This window comes from Terrapene carolina, unplaced genomic scaffold, assembly GCF_002925995.2.
Source record: "Terrapene carolina triunguis isolate 2854851 unplaced genomic scaffold, T_m_triunguis-2.0 Scaffold454, whole genome shotgun sequence".
Taxonomy (NCBI): Eukaryota; Metazoa; Chordata; order Testudines; family Emydidae; genus Terrapene; species Terrapene triunguis.
In genome coordinates this window covers 1,165-20,759 of record NW_020664805.1, presented here as the reverse complement: position 1 = coordinate 20,759, position 19,595 = coordinate 1,165, and the positions used below count along the sequence as shown (strand labels likewise).

At 48.7% G+C, this 19,595-nt stretch overlaps 1 protein-coding gene across 3 annotated transcripts in view; it reads right to left on the bottom strand.

Moving 5' to 3' along the window:
• Positions 1–19,535, bottom strand: part of CWF19L1 (CWF19 like cell cycle control factor 1) — a 69,553-nt gene extending 50,018 nt beyond the window's left edge. For 2 of the 3 annotated variants that reach the window (XM_026658517.2, XM_026658520.2), the window contains exons 1-3: positions 19,457–19,535; positions 18,339–18,423; positions 14,572–14,650 (exon numbers count right to left, since the gene is read on the bottom strand). In XM_026658517.2, coding sequence (XP_026514302.1) covers positions 14,572–14,650; positions 18,339–18,423; positions 19,457–19,479 — 187 coding nt within the window. In that variant the 5' untranslated portion in view covers positions 19,480–19,535. Of the gene's footprint in view, positions 1–14,571; positions 14,651–18,338; positions 18,424–18,941; positions 19,131–19,456 lie in introns of those variants that run through there. The other variant, XM_026658518.2, reaches the window with a different exon arrangement.
• Between the last annotated feature and the right edge of the window lie 60 nt (positions 19,536–19,595).

Genomic DNA, 19,595 nt, shown 5'->3' with positions numbered 1-19,595 from the left:
ATTAAGCTTTAGCCCTGAAGAACTAAAAGATTGCCGATACACAACTTGCACCAGTTTCACTTAAATTTGTTTAGTTAAAACAGTGCAACTTGTGTGTGGACTCATCAGTTTAGCTTTCACCTATAAAAATGTACCGCCATAAGCTAAAGAGATAAACCAGGTTTAAACCACTCTTAGGCCTGGTCTACACTAGGCTTTTATGTCGAATTTAGCGCCGTTATATCGAATTAACCCTGCACCCGTCCACACCAGGAAGCCATTTAGTTCGACATAGGCCTGGTCTACACTACGAGTTTAGGTCGACTTTAGCAGCGTTAAATCGACGTAAGCCTGGACACGTTTACACTACGAAGCCCTTTCTGTCGACTTAAAGGGCCCTTTAAACCGGTTTCCTAACACCACCTCGACAAGGGGATTAGCGATAAAATCGACCTTAGGGGGTCGGAATTGGGTTAGTGTGGACGGAATTCGACATTACTGGCCTCCGGGAGCTATCCCACAGTGCTTCATTGTGACCGCTCTGGACAGCACTCTCATCTCAGATGCACTGGCCAGGTAGACAGGAAAAGCCCCGCGAACGTTTGAATTTCATTTCCTGTTTGCTCAGCGTGGAGAGCACAGGTGACCATGCAGAGCTCATCAGCACAGGTAACCATGATGGAGTCCCAGTCCCAGTCCCAGGATCGCAGAAGAGCTCCAGCCTGGACCGAACGGGAGGTACAGGATCTGATCGCCATCTGGGGAGATGAAGCAGTGCTCGCCGAACTCCGAAACAGTAAAAGAAACGGCAAAACATTAGAAAAGATCTCCAAGGCCATGAAGGACAGAGGCCATAACAGGGACGCGCGGCAGTGCCGCGTGAAAATTAAGGAGCTAAGGCAAGCCTACCACAAAGTCAGAGACGCAAACGGAAGGTCCGGGGCAGAGCCGCAAACATGCCGCTACTACGCGGAGCTGCATGCCATTCTAGGGGGTGCAGCCACCACTAGCCCAAGCGTGTTCTATGAGTCCCTCTCTGCAAACGGGGAAGCGGGTTCGGCGGACGAGGAAGATGAGGATGGAGAGAACATAGATAGCTCACAGCAGCAAGGAAGCGGAGAAACCAGTTACCCCAACAGCCAGGATATGTTTGTCACCCTGGACCTGGAAACAGTAACCCCCGAACTCACCCAAGACCCTGAGGGCACACAGGGGACCTCTGGTGAGTGTACCTTTGTAAATATTACACATGGTTTAAAAACAAGCGTGTTTAATGATTAATGATTAATTTGCCCTGGCAATCGCGGCCAGTACAGCTACTGGAAAAGTCTGTTAACGTGTATGGGGATGGAGCGGAAATCCTCCAGGGACATCTCCAGAAAGCTCTCCTTCATGTACTCCCAAAGCCTTTGCAAAAGGTTTCTGGGGAGGGCTGCCTTATCCCGTCCGCCATGGTAGGACACTTTACCACGCCAGGCCAGTAGCACGTAGTCTGGAATCATTGCATAACAAAGCATGGCAGCGTATGGTCCCGGTGTTTGCTGGCATGCAGACAACATCCATTCCTTATCACTCTTTGTTATCCTCAGGAGAGTGATATCATTCACGGTCACCTGGTTAAAATGGGGCAATTTTATTAAGGGGACATTCAGAGGTGCCCCTTCCTGGTCTGCTGAACAGAAATATTCCCCGCTGTTAACCACGCGGTGGGGGGGAGGGGTGAAGTGACCATCCCAGAGAATTGGGTGTGAGGGGGAGGGGAGTTAGTTGGGTTTGTGCTGCATGTTAAACCTGAAATCGCAGCCCCTCCTTTTACATTGCAAACCCATTTTAAATGGCACGGGTGCTTGGTATGGGAAATGAGGGCAGAACTGTTTGAAACCATCCCCACATGTTAAGAAGGTTAAAAAAGCCCAAAGACTATATGTCTTACCATGGCTGCCTGCAAGCTGAAATCTGTGTCCTGGCACTGCGTGAGTGATCTCTCACACCAAACCAGGAGACTCTCAATATAAGAGGAAAAATGCGACCTTGTAACGAAAGCACATGTGCTGTGTGATGTTGTGAACAGCAAAATCTAACGTGAAAGAGTCTACCCATTGTTCTCTAAAATGTATCTTTTTTAACAACCTCTCCCTTCTCCACCAGCTGCAAATCTTACTCCTTCGCAGAGGCTAGTGAATATTCGAAGAAGGAAGCGAAGGACGCGTGACGAAATGTTTACTGAACTTCAGACTGCCTCCCACGCTGACAGAGCACAGCTGAATGCGTGGAGGCAGTCAATGACTGATTTTAAAAAAGCCCAATATGAGCGAGAGGAGAGGTGGCGTGCTGAAGATGAGAAGTTGCGTGCTGAAACGCGGGCTGAAGAGGAGAGGTGGCGTCAACTTGTAATCAGAAAGCAAGAGTCGATGCTCCGGCTGCTGGAGCATCAAAGTGATATGCTCCTGCGTATGGTTGAGCTGCAGGAAAGGCAGCAGGAGCAGAGACCGCCGCTACAGCCCCTCTGTAACCAGCAGCCATCCTCCCCAAGTCCCATTGCCTCCTCACCCAGACGCCCAAGAACACGGTGGGGGGGGCCTTCGGCCACCCACTCACTCCACCCTAGATGATTTCCATAGCAATAAGTTTTAAAGTTTTAAATTGGAGTGTGTCCTTTTCCTTCCCTCCTCCCCCACCCATCCCGGGCTACCTTTCCAATTATCCCCCTAGTTGTGTGCTGAATTAATAAAGAATGCATGAATGTGAAGCAACAATGACTTTATTGCCTCTGCAAGTGGTGCTCGAAGGGGGGAGGATAGTAGGGGAGGGTGGGGTGGTTGGTTTGCAGGGAAGTAGAGTTAACAGGGTGGTGGGGGAGGGGCAGAGGGTTCATCAAGGAGCAACAAACAGAAGTTTCACTCCGTAGCCTGGCCAGTCACAAAACTGGTTTTCAACGCTTCTCTGATGCGCACCGCGCCCTGCTGTGCTCCTCTAACCGCCCTGGTGTCTGGCTGCGCGTAATCAGCGGCCAGGCGATTTGCCTCAACCTCCCACCCCGCCATAAATGTCTCCCCCTTACTTTCACATATATTGTGGAGCGCACAGCAAGTAGCAATAACAATGGGGAGATTCTTTTCGTTAAGGTCTGAGCGAGTCAGTAAGCTGCGCCAGCGCGCTTTTAAACGGCCAAATGCACATTCCACCACCATTCGGCACTTGCTCAGCCTGTAGTTGAACAGGTCCTGACTGCTGTCCAGGCTGCCTGTGTATGGCTTCATGAGCCATGGCATTAAGGGGTAGGCTGGGTCCCCAAGGATCACGATAGGCATTTCAACATCCCCAACTGTTATTTTCTGGTCTGGGAAGAAAGTCCCTTCCTCCAGCTTTCGAAACAGAAGAGACTGCCTGAAGACGCGAGCATCATGTACTCTTCCCGGCCAGCCCACGTTGATGTCGGTGAAACGTCCCTTGTGATCCACCAGGGCTTGCAGCAGCATTGAAAAGTACCCCTTGCGGTTTATGTAGTCGGTGGCTTGGTGCGCCGGTGCCAAGATAGGGATATGGGTTCCGTCTATCGCCCCACCACAGTTTGGGAATCCCATTGCAGCAAAGCCATCCAGTATGGTCTGCACGGTTCCCAGAGTCACTACCCTTGATATCACCAGGTCTCTCATTGCCCTGGCAACTTGGATCACAGCAGCCCCCACAGTAGATTTGCCCACTCCAAATTGATTCCCGACTGACCGGTAGCTGTCTGGCGTTGCAAGCTTCCACAGGGCTATCGCCACTCGCTTCTCCACTGTGAGGGCTGCTCTCATCCTGGTATTCTGGCGCTTCAGGGCAGGGGAAAGCAAGTCACAAAGTTCCATGAAAGTGCCCTTACGCATGCGAAAGTTTCGCAGCCACTGGGCATCGTCCCAGACCTGCAACACGATGCGGTCCCACCACTCTGTGCTTGTTTCCCGGGCCCAGAATCGGCGGTCCACGGCATGAACCTGCCCCAGTAACACCAGGATTTCCACATTGCTGGGGCCTGTGCCTTGTGAGAGGTCCATGTCAATTTCCTCATCACTATCGTCGCCGCGCTGCAATCGCCTCCTCCTCAGCTGGTCCTGGTTTGGCTTTGGCATGTCCAGGAGGCTCTGCATGTTTTCCAGGACAATGCGCGTGGTGTTCATAGTGCTCATAATTGCCGCGGTGATCTGAGCGGGCTCCATGATCCCAGTGCTGGCTATGGCGTCTGGTCTGAAAAAAGGCGCGAAAGTAGTATCTGACGGACCAGGGGAAGAAGGGAGGGAGGGAGAGAGGGAGGGAGGGAGGGAGGGGCGAGTGACGACATGGCATACAGGTACAGGGAATTAAAATCAAGAAAGGTGGCTTTGCATCAGGGAGAAACACAAACAACTGTCACACAGAATGCCCCCCCCCAAAGATTGAACTCAAAAGCCTGGGTTTAGCAGGAGGAAGGGGGGGAAGCAAATGAATACAGAATAAATCTATTTTTTACATCTTAAGACGACGGTGCAGCATGACTGATAGCCCTTGGCATTTTCTGGGTGCTTGGCAACAAATACTGGGCGCTTGGCAGTTAGCCTTCAGGTCTATTGCACGATCTGATACCCAGTATGACAACGATGGATACCAGTCGTAATATACTATCTACTGCCCAAAAGGCAAGGGGTTGCTGCTGTGTAGCAATGTTGCCCCATCCTGCGGATAATACGTCTGATAACCATCATCATCAAGGCAAGGGGGCTGGTGCAATGCAGCCCCACGGCTGCCAGCCCCATGTCTGCCAGCACCCAGATAGCCCTCGGCCTCTTCTGGGTGCTTAGCAGACAATATTGGGCACTTGGCAGAAAATAGCATACTACGACTGATAACCATCATTGTCTGCCCGGGTGCCCATGATCGACAGCCACTGCAGTACGATGACGACGGTTACCAGTCGTAATATACCATCTTCTACCAAAAGGCAAGGGGCTGGTGCAATGCAGCCCTACGGCTGCCAGCCCCACAGCTGCCAGCACCCAGATCGCCAATGAAGGCTATCAGTCATGCTGCACCGTCTACCGCCAAAAGGCAGTAAGCTGCTGCTGCTGTTTAGCAATGCAGTCCCACGTTTGCCGGCACCCGGAAGAGATATGGTGACGGTGAGCTGAGCTGAGCGGGCTCAATGCTTGGCGTGGTATGTTGTCTGCACAGGTAACCCAGGTAAAAAGGCGCGAATCTATTGTCTGCCGTTGCTGTGACGGCGGGGGAGGGGCCTGACGCAATGTACCCAGAACCCCTCGCGGCACTGCTTTGCATCATCCGGGCATTGCGATCTCAACCCATAATTCCAATGGGCGCCGGAGGCTCCGGGAACTGTGGGATAGGTACCATAGTGCAATGCGCCGGAAGTCGACGCTAGCCTCGGTACTGTGGACGCGGTCCGCCGACTTCATGCACTTAGAGCATTTTAGGTGGGGACACACACAATCGGCTGCATACAACCGGTTTCTATAAAACCGGCTTCTATAAATCCGACCTAATTCTGTAGTGTAGACATAGCCATAGAGCTCTCTTTAAATCGATTTCTGTAATCCTCCCCAACGAGAGGAGTAGCGCTAAATTCGAAATGGCCATATCGAATTAGGCTAGGTGTGGATGGAAATCGACGCTAATAGCTCCGGGAGCTATCCCACAGTGCACCACTCTGTTGACGCTCTGGACAGCAGTCCGAGCTCGGATGCTCTGACCAGCCACACCCCGGGAAAATTTGAATTCCTTTTCCTGTCTGGGCAGTTTGAAGCGCAGTTTCTGTTTGGACACCGTGGCGAGCTCAGCAGCAGTGGCAGCAGTGGCAACGATGCAGAGCTCTCCAGCAGAGATGGCCGTGCAATCCAATAGAAAGAGGGCCCCAGCATGGACGGATCGGGAAGTCTTGGATCTCATCGCTGTGTGGGGAGATGAGTCCGTGCTTTCCGAGCTGCGCTCCAAAAGACGGAATGCAAAGACCTATGAGAAGATCTCTAAAGCCATGGCAGAGAGAGGCTACAGCCGGGATGCAACGCAGTGCCGCGTGAAAATCAAGGAGCTGAGACAAGGCTACCAGAAGACCAAAGAGGCAAACGGACGCTCTGGATCCCAGCCCCACACATCCCGTTTCTACGAGGCACTGCATTCCATCCTAGGTGCGGCCGCCACCACTACCCCACCCCTGACCGTGGACTCTGAGGATGGGATATTGTCCGCGGCCGGTTCCTCAGCGGACGGGGAAGAGGAGGAAGGAGATGAGGAGGACGAGGCAGTAGACAGCGCTTACAACGCTGATTTGCCCGACAGCCAGGAGCTCTTCATCACCCTGACAGAGATCCCCTACCAACCCTCCCCAGCCGTTACCCCAGACACAGATTCAGGGGAAGGATCAAGCAGTAAGTGTTTTAAATATCCAAACATTTATTTACAACATAACTGGCATATTTAAAATATTAACAGTAGCTAAAGTGCTTTAAAACATGTAAACATTTATTTGCAACAAAACAGGAAGATTGAAAATATTAACAGTGGGTAAAGTGCTTCAAAACATGTAAACAGGAAAGTCAAACAAAAGGGGAATCAGTGCAAAGTGTATCATGATTACTCCGTCTTTGGGCGCCTCAATATATAGTCCGAACCATTTTAAAAAAATCTCACAATGTCCGCTTCATGATTATAGTGCCCAAAACCCTGCAGTCATTTGTCCCTCCAAGGGCACCTAAGCCAAGAACTGGTCAATGTAACCGGGGATAGAGGCGAGATCCTCCGGGGAGAACTCCTCATACACCTCCTGCAGGTGTTTTTCCAGCCTCATCAGCAGGTTCCTGGGCAGGGAGAGCTTATTAGGCCCCCCGTGGTAGGACACGTTTCCCTGCCACAACGCCAGCAGGTACTCCGGGATCATGGCCTTGCAGAGCAGTGCAGCAAATGGCCCCGGTTTCTGCAGGCTGTCCCGGAGCATCTTCTCCTTCTGGCTCTCCGAGACCTTCAGGAGGGTGATGTCTGGCATGACTCCCTGCTGTGAATTAGGTAGGGGAAAGTTAGTATTGGGACTGCTTGCCCGTCCCTTTACAGAACTGCAACCGCCGGTTTACAGCCACGCGGTTTACAGCCGCGAGGGGGTGGGACAGGGCCAGAGTTCATGCTTGCAGGATTGCTGCCAGCAGAGACTCGCATTGCTTTCTATGTGAAAGGAGGCCAGTGCCACTCTTAAAGTTTTAAGCGGCCACAAGTCTACGGCTTACCATGTTTGCCAGCTAGACAAAGTCCGGTGTCCAGCCCTGCTCCTCAGCTCGCCACAGCAAGACTGCAGGCACGGTAGGCGAGGGCCGAAAATTCGACCTTGTCCTCAGTGCGCGTGTGATAGGTGCTCTGCATGGTCTTGTTCACAGAGAAAGACTATGTTCTCTGTTCACAGATACATTGCTCTGTCTCAGGAATTCACTCCCTTTTTCCAATTCCCACAGCCACATCTGCCCAGAGGCTAGCGCACATTAGGAGGAGGAAGAAGAGGACACGGGAAGACATGTTTGCTGAACTAATGGGATGCTCCCGAGCACAGGCAGCCCAGCAGACACAGTGGAGGGAGAACTTGTCCCAAATGCACCGGGCAAACATGGAACGGGAGGAGAGGTGGCGACAGGAGGACAGGCAGGCTACTCAAACGCTGCTTGGACTAATGAGGGAGCAAACGGACACGCTCCGCCGCCTTGTGGATGTTCTGCAGGACCGGAGGCAGGAGGAGAGAGCCCCGCTGCAGTCTCTCTGTAACTGCCCTGCCCCGCCACCAAGTCCCATACCCCCCTCACCCAAAGTCCAAACACGGAGGGGTGGAAGGGGCCGTGAAAAATTTCACTCCACCCCTGCGGACTGCTCTACCACTAGAAGGCTCTCATTCCCCAAAATTTGAAAAGTCCTTTCCTACCCGCCTCACACAAGACCCCGTCCAAGTTTCACCCCCCCGTTCCATGTGCGGTTGTTAATAAAGAATACGTTTCTGTTCATTTCTGTTTCCATCCTCTTCTTTTGGAGGGGAGTCTGTCTGAAGGGGGGGGAAGGGGCTTGGTCATTGGACAGGACAGTCACCTTTAGCAGGGGGCAGGTGCAGCAGCAGAGCACATATACAGTGCAGTGACTAGTTATCCTGGTCAGTCTGGGAGGTGGTTTTCATGTTTTGTGTGGTGGGGGCGGTGGTGTTGCTCTGTGACTTGGTGGCGGGGGAGGGCAGTTACAGATCTTATGCAGCGGTCCTTACCCTGCATCACAGAGCCGCGCAGCAGGGGATCTGTAACCCTCCTCCCCCTGCAAGACAGTCACATAGCCGACACATACACGCAGTCCCGGCCAGGAGGGCTGCCAGGCTCCGTTGAAACAACCAGTCCACCACCGCGGAGCCTGTCATTCCTGGAGTTTAGAAGCATCATTTGCATCACAACCCTAAACCCGCCCCCCGCCACAGTCTGCGTCCCAGGTTTAAAACATTCCCGCGAAAACAGTAATAAAGACAACGGTGTCCATTAACAAAACAGAACAGATTTTATTTTTTGGGAAGGGGGTGAAGGGGGTATGTAAGTGGAGAGGATAGTCGACGGCAACTGGGTAAAGAAACGGGGGCAAGTTCTGCCTCTGTGTCCACAAACTTAAAAGTCACTGGGTACCCTGCTCAGCCTTGAAACTGGCTTTCAAAGCCTCCCGGATGCACAGCGCGTCCCGCTGGGATCTTCTAATCGCCCGGCTGTCTGGCTGGGCGTAATCAGCAGCCAGGCTATTTGCCTCAACCTCCCACCCCGCCATAAAGGTCTCCCCCTTGCTCTCACACAGATTGTGGAGCACACAGCAAGCTGCAATAACGATGGGGATATTGGTTTCACTGAGATCACAGCGAGTGAGTAAGCTTCTCCATCTCCCTTTGAGACGGCCAAAAGCACACTCCACCACCATTCTGCACTTGCTCAGCCGGTAGTTGAAGAGTTCTTTTTCTGTGTCCAGGGCGCCAGTATAGGGCTTCATGAGCCAGGGCATTAGCGGGTAGGCTGGGTCCCCGAGGATCACTGTAGGCATCTCCACATCCCCAACAGTTATCTTGTGGTCCGGGAAGTAAATACCTTCCTGCAGCCGTCTAAACAGACCAGAGTTCCTGAACACGCGAGCGTCATGAACCTTGCCCGGCCATCCGACGTAGATGTTTGTAAACCGTCCCCGATGGTCCACCAGTGCTTGCAGCACCATTGAAAAGTAGCCCTTTCTATTGATGTACTGGCTGGGCTGGTGGCCCGGTCCCAGGATAGGGATGTGAGTCCCATCTATAGCCCCACCGCAGTTTGGGAATCCCATCGCGGCGAAGCCATCTATGATGACCTGCGCGTTTCCCAGGGTCACTACCTTTGGGAGCAGTACCTTGACGATTGCCTTGGCTACTTGCATGACAACAACCCCCACGGTAGATTTGCCCACACCAAAGTGGTTCGCGACTGACCGGTAGCTGTCCGGCGTTGCAAGCTTCCAGAGGGCTATGGCCACTCGCTTCTGGACAGTCAGGGCTGCTCGCATGCGGGTGTCCTTGCGCTTCAGGGCAGGGGACAGCAAGTCACAAAGTTCCAGGAAAGTCCCCTTCCGCATGCGAAAGTTTCGCAGCCACTGGGATTCATCCCAGACCTGAAGCACTATGCGGTCCCACCAGTCCGTGCTTGTTTCCCGGGCCCAGAATCGCCGTTCAACAAAATCCACATGCCCCATTGCCACCGTGATGTCCTGGGCGCTGGGGCTCGTGGTTTCTGACAGCTCTGTGCTACTCTCCGACTTCAGGCCCTCACGGCGGTGCCGTAGCCTCCTCGCCTGATTTCTCTGCATCTGCCTGTGGGAAAGGTGTATGATAAGGTGCGAGGCGTTGAGAACGGCCACAACTGCAGCGATGGTCGCAGCGGGATCCATGATCGCAGTGCTGTGGCGTCCGCGCTGTCACTGATCAAAAAGTGCGCGAACTGATTTCCCGCCAGCGCTTTCAGGGAGGGAGGCAGGGCGGTAGTGACTGACGGATGACGACAGTTACCCAAAAGCACCCTCGCCACAATTTTTTACCCAGAAGCCATTGGGGGCTCGACCCAGAATTCCAATGGGCAGCGGGGACTGCGGGAACTGTGGGATAGCTGCCCACAGTGCACTGCTTCCAATGTCGACGCTTTCCCTGGTAGTGTGGACTGACAAAGTCGAATTACTGTCCTTAGTGTAGACACACACGTTCGACTTTCTAATATCAATTGCACATATTCGATTTAACTAAAATCGAACTACTCTCGTAGTGTAGACATACCCTAAGTGTCCAAAGTGAACAAAGTTGCATCACTTCACCTAATGAAAATAAAATGACACCTTTACTTATATCCACACGACTGTGTGTGTCGACCAGGTCTAAGAGTGACTGGGGGTAAGTCAGTCCTGATCTGAGGTTCCTCTACTGAAATCTCCCTGCCCTCTGAAGACTGAGTTTAACTCCTCCATAACCTGTGAATGGTGAAAACTCAATCTCTTCCAATACTGCTGCTAACCTCTCTAGCAAGGTTTGATGTGAAACAGGTCAATCACCATCTTTCCCAGCTTAGAAAAAATGATCTTTTATAAGCACCCAGGAAATCCAATCAAGAACAAACCCCTTTGTGTGTAACGAAGACGAGAGTTCCTACTCCAGACACTACAACTTACACACTAAACAGGACAGATAGATGAAGCAGAACAGAGTGGGGCTGGATCAAGGAAATGAGGTAACAACAGAACAAAGTTTAGCTGGAAAGCAAAACTCAGCTGTCCCGGCCAATGGGAGCAGCAGAGCCAGCACCCGGGGCAGGGGCAGTGCGCAGAGCCGTCTGCCGTGCCTCCACCAAGGAGCAGCCGGGACAGGTCGCCACTCCCCACCTCCTGGATCCAGCACCCCAAAACCCCTCCCCAACCCCTGCTCTGAGCCCCCTCCCGCACCCAAACTCCCTCCCAGAGCCCACGCCTCCCATCCCTCCTGCGTCCCAGCCCCACACCTAAACTCCCTCCCAGAGCTCACACCCCAACCTCCAGCCCTGCACGTCCTCCCACACCAAAACTCCCTCCGCCTTAGTTAACTGGCATTTTTCACTGACTGGCACCCCCCATTCCCCCAACATGCTGGATAAAAAAAGCTTTTACTGTACATGCCTAACAGGGTGGATAGCCGCTTTAAAAAAAAACACCTGGATTTTATTTAAAATCAGATTTCGATTTAAATTAAAAAACAGATTTTTTTAAAAATAAACCTATTTAAAATTAAATCTGAAATGGACAGCCTATTAAAATAATTTTAATTAAATACCAAAAATAACCAGTACATAGTTTCTCCCAAGTTTTAAAGAATGTTAAACCACTGAACTGGTAGGAGTCACTGGCTAGGCACCTGGAACTAGAGTTTGCTGAGATGCTAAATCAGCTTCTCACAACAGGAGCCTCTTCTGCAGGTGCTGAGAGACTATTTTCTTCATTTCAGTTCATTCAAATAGCTCAATTCAATGACAAGTTCAAAGAAACCTACTGGGAGTTGAAAAAGAAGGAAAGCTTGTTTTCCTCTTCCAATCTATTAATAAAAACTAGCTAGGTGGGAGAGGATGAGAACTACCAGTTCCAAAATCTTGAAGGACAAACTGTCCAGAAATAATCAGTTCCCTTCAATAAATACTTATAATACACCTCTACCCAGATATAACGAGACCTGATATAACACGAATTCAGATATAACGCGGTAAAGCAGTGCTCCGGGGGGGCAGGGCTGCGCACTCCGGCGGATCAAAGCAAGTTCAATATAACGTAATTTCACCTATAACGCGGTAAGATTTTTTGGCTCCCGAGGACAGCATTATATCAGGGTAGAGGTGTACTTCCTTTGTATAATCAATTTTGAATGCAAAACATGTTCTGACAATTTTTTGTACATATTCAGCAAGTTTAAGGTAGTTTTATTTAATAAAAAAATAAAATGCAATTTTTGTGAATTTCTAATTTACTCTGAATTTCAATCCAAACAGCTTGGCAAATCACAAGTAAAAAATACCTACCATTTTCTAACCAAAAAAAAAGTAAAAATTTGAATACATGTAAATTAGGCTATACAATTGCTTAAATAAATGTGAAGCAAGAAGAATCAAATGTAGTGTATAGGTGTGACACCCTGATACCCCAGTATGCACCACTGTCATGTAATTAGGATATGCCTTATACGAGGTCATTCTAAAAGTCTTGTTCTGCTAGACATCATTGGATTGTGTGTGCTATTTTCATATGTGAAGTTATGAAGTTTGGCTATGTATGTGTTTCAGTAACATGTCATGAGGTTGAAAACACCGACAAGCAGACTTTCAGGTATGACAGTAAAAAGACCAAATAATGTTAACGGCTTATTGAGGAAATGCACACAAGCACAAGGATTACCCCAGGAACCGTGTACAATAGAAACCTCTCAGAGATAGCACTACACAATGGGAACTGTTTGACCCAGGTCACAGCAAAAGAGCTTTCCAGCAAGTGGGGAGAAGATATAAAAGGGGGGGAAATGACGTTATGGGTGGGGGGGGTCCTCTCTCTCCCTACAACAACACACCTGGAAACACCTGAGGAACAAAGACTGAACTGTGGGAAGTGATGGTCCCAGGCTAGAAGGATTTATAGCCTGTGTATGAAAAACTGGGAAAGCCAAGGCAACTTGTGCCTGAAGAATCTGCCAGCCTGTTCATCACTCAGGGTGAGAATCTGTTAATTTATATCCTACCTATCTAGTGTGTTAAACTCAGTTTGCGGTTTTTGTTAATTTACTAAGGTAATCTGCTTTGATCTGTTTGCTATCACTTAAAATCTATCTTTTGTAGTTAGCAAATTTGTTTTGTCTCTTAAACCAGTGTGGAACCCATATTTGGGACAGAAAGCTTTGCATCTCTCTCTCCACGTTGAGGGAGAGGGTGCATTTTATGAGCTTATGCTATATAGCTCTCTATACAGCGCAAGACAATACAGTTTGGGGTTTACACTCCAGAGGGGTTGTGCACTGGTGTGCTGTGCAATTCCTTAGCTGAGCACTCCCATGCAGAGCTGATCTCAACATCTGTGTGAACATAGCTGCACCTGGGTGTGTCTCTACCTGGGTGTGTGCGGGAAGGGGGCTTGAGAGCCTGTCACAGCAGCACAGAGTAAGGGGAGCCCAGGCTGATGGGACAGGCAGGCTCAGTGGTATCTCAGTGGCAGCCTGGGGGGACCCATCACAACAGGCTACTCTTCGTTGCAAGTCAACCTGTTTTAATAGTTACCAACTACGGGGAATCCATTTTTCTTTAGGAAAATAACTAAAAAGAACAAATGTAAAACACCCTTAAAATCCATGATTTAAATCAAGATTTCCTGCTTGCTGACTAAAAATTGGCGATTTTAAATCAATCCACCCTGGTGCCCAACATCTCAGACAGGCACACAGCCCCTCCTGCCAGTCACATCACGTCAGCTATATTTTTAGTGAGCTTGCTTGATCAGAGCTAATGCAGATACGTCTACAAGCTGGGAACTGCACCCCCAGCTTGAATTGTAGAGATACTCTAAGAAAAAACAAGGTAAGGTGGCAGCTTTACAGATTTTCACCGATAAGCTTCTCTCATCAATGTGGTGATGGGACCTGAGAGGGAGTGGGGGATAAGGAAATGGGTAGTTTCTCCTACACGGGTGGAGAAGGGGTCTATGCTGGAGTAATGAGAGGCTCAAAGAGAAGCAGATGGGCTCAGTACGTCAAACGGCATTTCATATTTTGGTAGAACAGCTGCAAGGAAACAGAATCCTCATGTGCCTCTGTTCTGGGCACAGAGTGTTCAAAGCACTCTTGGCCCTTTCTTATGCACTCCCGGCCATGACGGAAACCTGCGCAAGTGAAATACCCCAATGAACACAACTCAAGTTTGGAAGGCCAAGAGGAAAGGGCTTCAACGCTAATTCTTTTCACTGCTTGTTCATTAATTTTCAAAGGACGGGTCACTGTTGCTGTCTGGTGCAGCTGCCAGAGGGAAAAGATGGGGCAACAGGGAATAGATGTGGCCAACTACATGAGTTGATAATTAACAGCTTGAGCTGCCCCCAGCTCAGTGGCAGAGAGGCGACAACCCAGTATTGTACACTACTGGAGAAATTACACAGATAGCAGAAAGCTGCACAGCATACAGACCTAACTCTCCACTGAGTGCCAAGCAGCAGGGCTAGTTAATATTACTCATAGCAATCCACAGACAGCCCCAAGCCCTTTGCATACACGCGGACATTTGCAGCAGGCACCAAACGGCACACACTGATCCTTTCCTGTACCAGCAGCAGCAAGCAGTGCTGAGCACACTGCCTTCAGCTTCCATAACCCATAGCTGAATGGCTCTGACACCCACCACAGCCCTTGCCCTCTCTGGCCATCCCTCTATTCAGTTCAGGATCATACACTGAACAGCTTAATAAAGCAACACAGGAATGAGATGTGTGGTGAAGATATTGTTCATCAAATCCAAAGCCACAGGTGCAGTCACATCCCACTGGGGCTAATACAAGCCCTTTCCTTACCTTTCTTGGCACATGTCCGGTATTCCTCCCACTCCGCCTCTGGAGTAGAGCCAAAGAAGTTCCCAACGCACAAAAGCAGCTAAAATCATTTAAAAAAAATAACACAAGAGAACCATTGTAAGAATGGGGAAAGGTTTACAATGTTAAAATCCCTAGGCTGTCCTTTTCATTACTTTCTTACTGTCACAGCATTAACAGTGATTTGGGGTCAGTGGCTTGTTGCCTGAGATTTAGTTTCATTTGATGCATGTAAAATGAGAAATTCCTTAGCAGTTATTAAGCACATAAGGAAAAAAAAAAACAGGAAAAAAACCAGCTGAAATTACAAGATCAAGTAAATCTTCATTGTGAGAAACTCCCTTATTCCTTCTCCATGTACAGAGTCTTTTCCAGGAGAAAACACTTCCTAGCAATCTCTCCAATAGCATCCTATCATTATTGCAAGCATCCTTTTAAGTCATGATGTGCAGAGACCAGTATCACAAGTTGCACAGAGCGGGAGAAAGGTTACAGAAGTTTACCATGACCTGTTACATGAAATTAAGTGAAAGTTAGAATCAAAGAGAGTGGTACAAACTGAGTGTGTTCAAGCAAAGTGAACTGTGATAAGGATTCTCAAAAGACTCCTGGAGAGTGCATAGAGTTGTTATAACAACAAATTAAGAGTTGCTAGGACACCATGAAGTGCTGACAACTGCAATCCACCAGAAGTGTATTTGTTTGGTTCATTTTGATGGGGGCAAGGCATTCCTTCTCTGGAGGGGGAATATCGATTACTGTCTTGAGCTTGCAGCCTGGACAGCTTGCAGGGGAGGGACAGAGGGAGCTTCACCATCACAGCTACCACCACCTGCTGGGACCTCAGGATCTACCATTATTTTTTCACCAGTTTTCCTGGTGTATTTTAATGATGGTTGTTACAACAGGAGAAAGGGCCAGAACCTATTCTACCTGAACCCCAGACCACATTTAACTGTTTACTGTTACAACACTAATCAAGGGTTTAAAACACCCTAGACTCCGTTATAACAGCATCAGTCTGAGCTCTCAGGTTCTGTTAAAATCTCATCCTGTGGTTCCCCAAGACATTCACACAAAAGAAGAGTGAAAAGAATAGCAAGAGATAGGAAAATGCAGCTTTTGTCTCTTGACTGCAGTTCAGTTGCTGGACAACTGAAGGCAAAGCATACAACTTAAGCATCTGACTTCAATCCTCTGGCTTCAACTTTCCACTCTCCAAAGCAAAACTAGCAAAAACTGTGGGAGGCAGAAATGCAGCCAAGGATCAGGCTGCATTGGCAGAGGCAACTTAAACTTTCTCAGATTTCCATCACAACTTCAACAACCACCATTAAACTCTCGCTGGAGAACTCCCACAGTAGCATGAACTTCCTAGACACCACAAGCAGCTTCAACAATGAACACCTACAGACTATATACAAGAAACCCAGGGATCACCATATCTACCTTCACGGATCCCATAGCCACCACAAACACACAAAGACATCTATTATCTACAACCAGGCACTCAGATACCACAGAATACTCTCCAAAGAGAAAGTCCAGAATAAACACCATTATACACTTAAAACCACCTTCACCAAACAAGGACACTCCGTCAGAGAAGTAGATCACATCATGGAACGAGTCATCCAAATATCCCAAGAGAACCTGCTTCAGTACAGAAGTAAACCCTCACCAAACACCCCTAGTTGTCACCTATCACCCCACACTGCTACCTATACAGAGTATCATCAAACAAGTACAACCCATATTCGATGGAGACCCCATTGCGAAAGAAGTCTTTCCTGACTTCTGGCCTTCAAATAACCCCCCAGTCTCTCCAAGCTCATCATCAGAAGCAAGCTCCTCATAGACCAGGACACATCAACTCAAAGCAGCACCAGACCCTGCCAGAACAGAAGATGCAAAACATGCAGACATATCTCCACTGCTACAATGATCAATACCCACCCCCAACACACCTTTCAAGATCCATGGGTCCTACACATGCCTATCACAACATGTGGCAGACCTCGTCCAGTGCATTAAATGCTCCAGTAACAACTATGTAGATGAAACCAGATCATCACTATGCTCTTGAATGAACTCACAGGAAAATGATGGGGAAAAAATCACTATATCACCTGTGGGTTAACACTTTTCACAAAGCGATCACTCCATATCTGACCTATCAGTCCTCAATCTCATAGGAAACCTCCACAACACTTTCAAAAGACAAACCTGAAAGTTTAAATTCATAACTTTGCTAGACACTAAAAATCATGGACTGAAGAGACACTAGATTTATGGTTTATTACAACAATCTATAATGCGCTAACAACTTCCCCCTCAGTTGCTTCTCCATCCCTTCCTTTCCTCCCTATGACTGGAGGGGAGTTAACTGACCACTTCACTTTGTTTAACATAAGTAGTTAACATATATTTGAAGGGATCATTCAATCTGTCACACCTTGTATTTAGATGTGACACACTGAATAAGGGCAGGTTTACACTACAAACTTCTGGTGAAGATGCTCTAAGTCCATGGCAGAGAGCTCTCCCATCAGCTTAATAACTCCACCTCTGAGAGAGCTGACAGCTATGTTGGTGGAAGCTCTCTCACCGACACAGCGCTATCTACACAGGGTTTAACTAAGTTGCTCAGGGATGTGGATTTTTTACACCCCTGAGCAACGTACTTATACCTAAGTAAATATGTAGTGCAGACCTGGCCTAAGTCTCCCAGACCCGAAGAAGGGGTCTGTGTAAGCTTGAAAGCTTGTTTCTCTCACCAACAGAAGTTGGTCCAATAAAAGATATTTTACCACACCCACCTTCTCTCTCTAACATCCTGGGACCAACATGGCTACAACAACGCTGCGGGTAACAACACTTGTCACTTAGCTCACTTTTTTAAATAACAAATGTAACTTATAAAATGTTTTCCAGTAAAGACCTGCTTGCTTTCACCCTCTTCAATTCAGAGATTTTTTTTAAGAACTCAGAAATGTCTGGGTTTTAAGAAAAATAGTTTTCCCCAGTACCTTTGTATCAATTTTCAGTCAGAAATCAAAAGTCAATTTTGGTAAAATAATCCAAGTTCTACATTTTGATTAATGTGGAATGAGCATAGGGCTAAAAGCCAGAATTCCCGGGTTCTATTTCTGGCTCTGCCACTCATTGAGGCCTGGTCTACACTTAAAATTTAGGTTGACATAGCTATGTCGCTCAGGGGTGTGAAAAATCCACCCCCACCCCCGGAGTGCCATAGCTATGCCAACTGAATCCCCGGTGTAGCTGTTGCTTGGGGAGGTAGTTTTCTTACAACAATGGAAATAGCCAGGGGTTATCTCAGCATAGCAACAGTGCCACAGCTATGCTGGGATAGTCTCCGTAGTGTAGACATACCCTCAGTGAGAGACCTTGAGCAGGTCACTGCATCTCTTTGCTTCAGTTTCCCACCTGTAAATATGAGGCTAAGACGACTTATCTGTGGAACCAACTTTAAAGAGATGTTGTGAGTATTAATATTTGTTCAACGTTTTTAAGATCCAAAGCACTGTGTAAATACTAAGCTTCTAATTCACATTATGTGCAAATATTCTTTTCACGTAACATTTAGAGGAGTTAACACAATGAGCATTTGGCTTTATTTAACATTATCGTAGGTCAGAAATTTTTTCACTTGCCAGTGGGGGGCAATATACAGTGAAATACTTCTAATCTAACAGACCACAGTGCAGAAGCAGAAATACAAATCTTACATCAAATTCTCCACTTTTCTTCTGAACAGCTTGCACTCTATTGAACAACATATCAAATTTTCCTTCAACATCCCCACAGGCCAGTCTAGGGAGAGAAATAAGGACATGACAACACGCATAATGAATTTGTGTATCTTTAATATTTGAATTGGTAACATTAAAAATTGTGACCCTGTCTTTCTTACAGCCAAGGATTCATACACACACTTCACCCATGAGGTTGTGGAAAATCCTGCCTAAAATATAACTACTGTCTAAATGCTTAGATACATTTTCCCAGAACAGGTATCTTAGGAGTTAGCAGGAGACAGATGGCCCGCAACCTCTGAGGAGTGGGGAAAAAACAAGTGCTTCTTAATGCACATCTCTCCATAACTGATAGTATTTTTCTACAACCTTTGTTATATTGTACTATATGATACATAAGACCATGCAATTAAAACTTGTATTGAAATGCACACACAAGGGGCTGAGTTAGGATTGCATGGGCATTTCTTGACTTTTAGTTGTTTAAACCATGGAATATTTATGCTCTCTTTACATTTTTTTTCCTGAAATGTCCTACATTTCTAGTTTTATAAAGAAATAGAAAGTGTTTGATACCTCTTCTAAACACCATTCCCATTCCAAGCTATGGAGCCTGAAACACCTTACGGCTTGGTGCCTAACAGCCCTAAAAACGGTTACATGACACTAGCAACGCACACTGGATTGTCTAAGAGACATTTAAAAAACGACACACTGAAGGTTTCCAAAACCAGGGTTTAGCTCGGAAGCTCCCAGCCAACTGTCCCCCCCCCCGGTACTATCCGAGGGGAGCAGGGGTGAGATTGTGACCCTGGTTCCACTAGGGACAACTGTCCGGGCAGCGCGCGGGCAGCTCCCTCGAGCCCGCCTGGCCCCCGGCCCCAGCTACTCCAATGACGAGACAACGGGCCACGAACAGCGAAGCCTGGGGCCGCGCGGCTCGGCAGCACAACCGGAGCCCGAGCCCGAGCCACGGCCCGGCTCGACCGAGGGCCGGCGCCGGGCTGGGAGCAGGGGGCGCCACAGGCCCAGAGACCCCCCGAGTCCAGCCCCGCCCGCCCGCTCCCCCCGCAGCCCGGCCCCCGCCTCACACTCTCAGAGGTTTCCCAGCCATTTCAACGCCGGAGCAGGGGACAAAAAAACCCCAGCCCCTCCCCCCGCCGGAAACGAGAGCCGTGCTAATCTGGGTACGTCACCCAAACCCTCCCCGGCCGGAAACGAGAGCCGTGC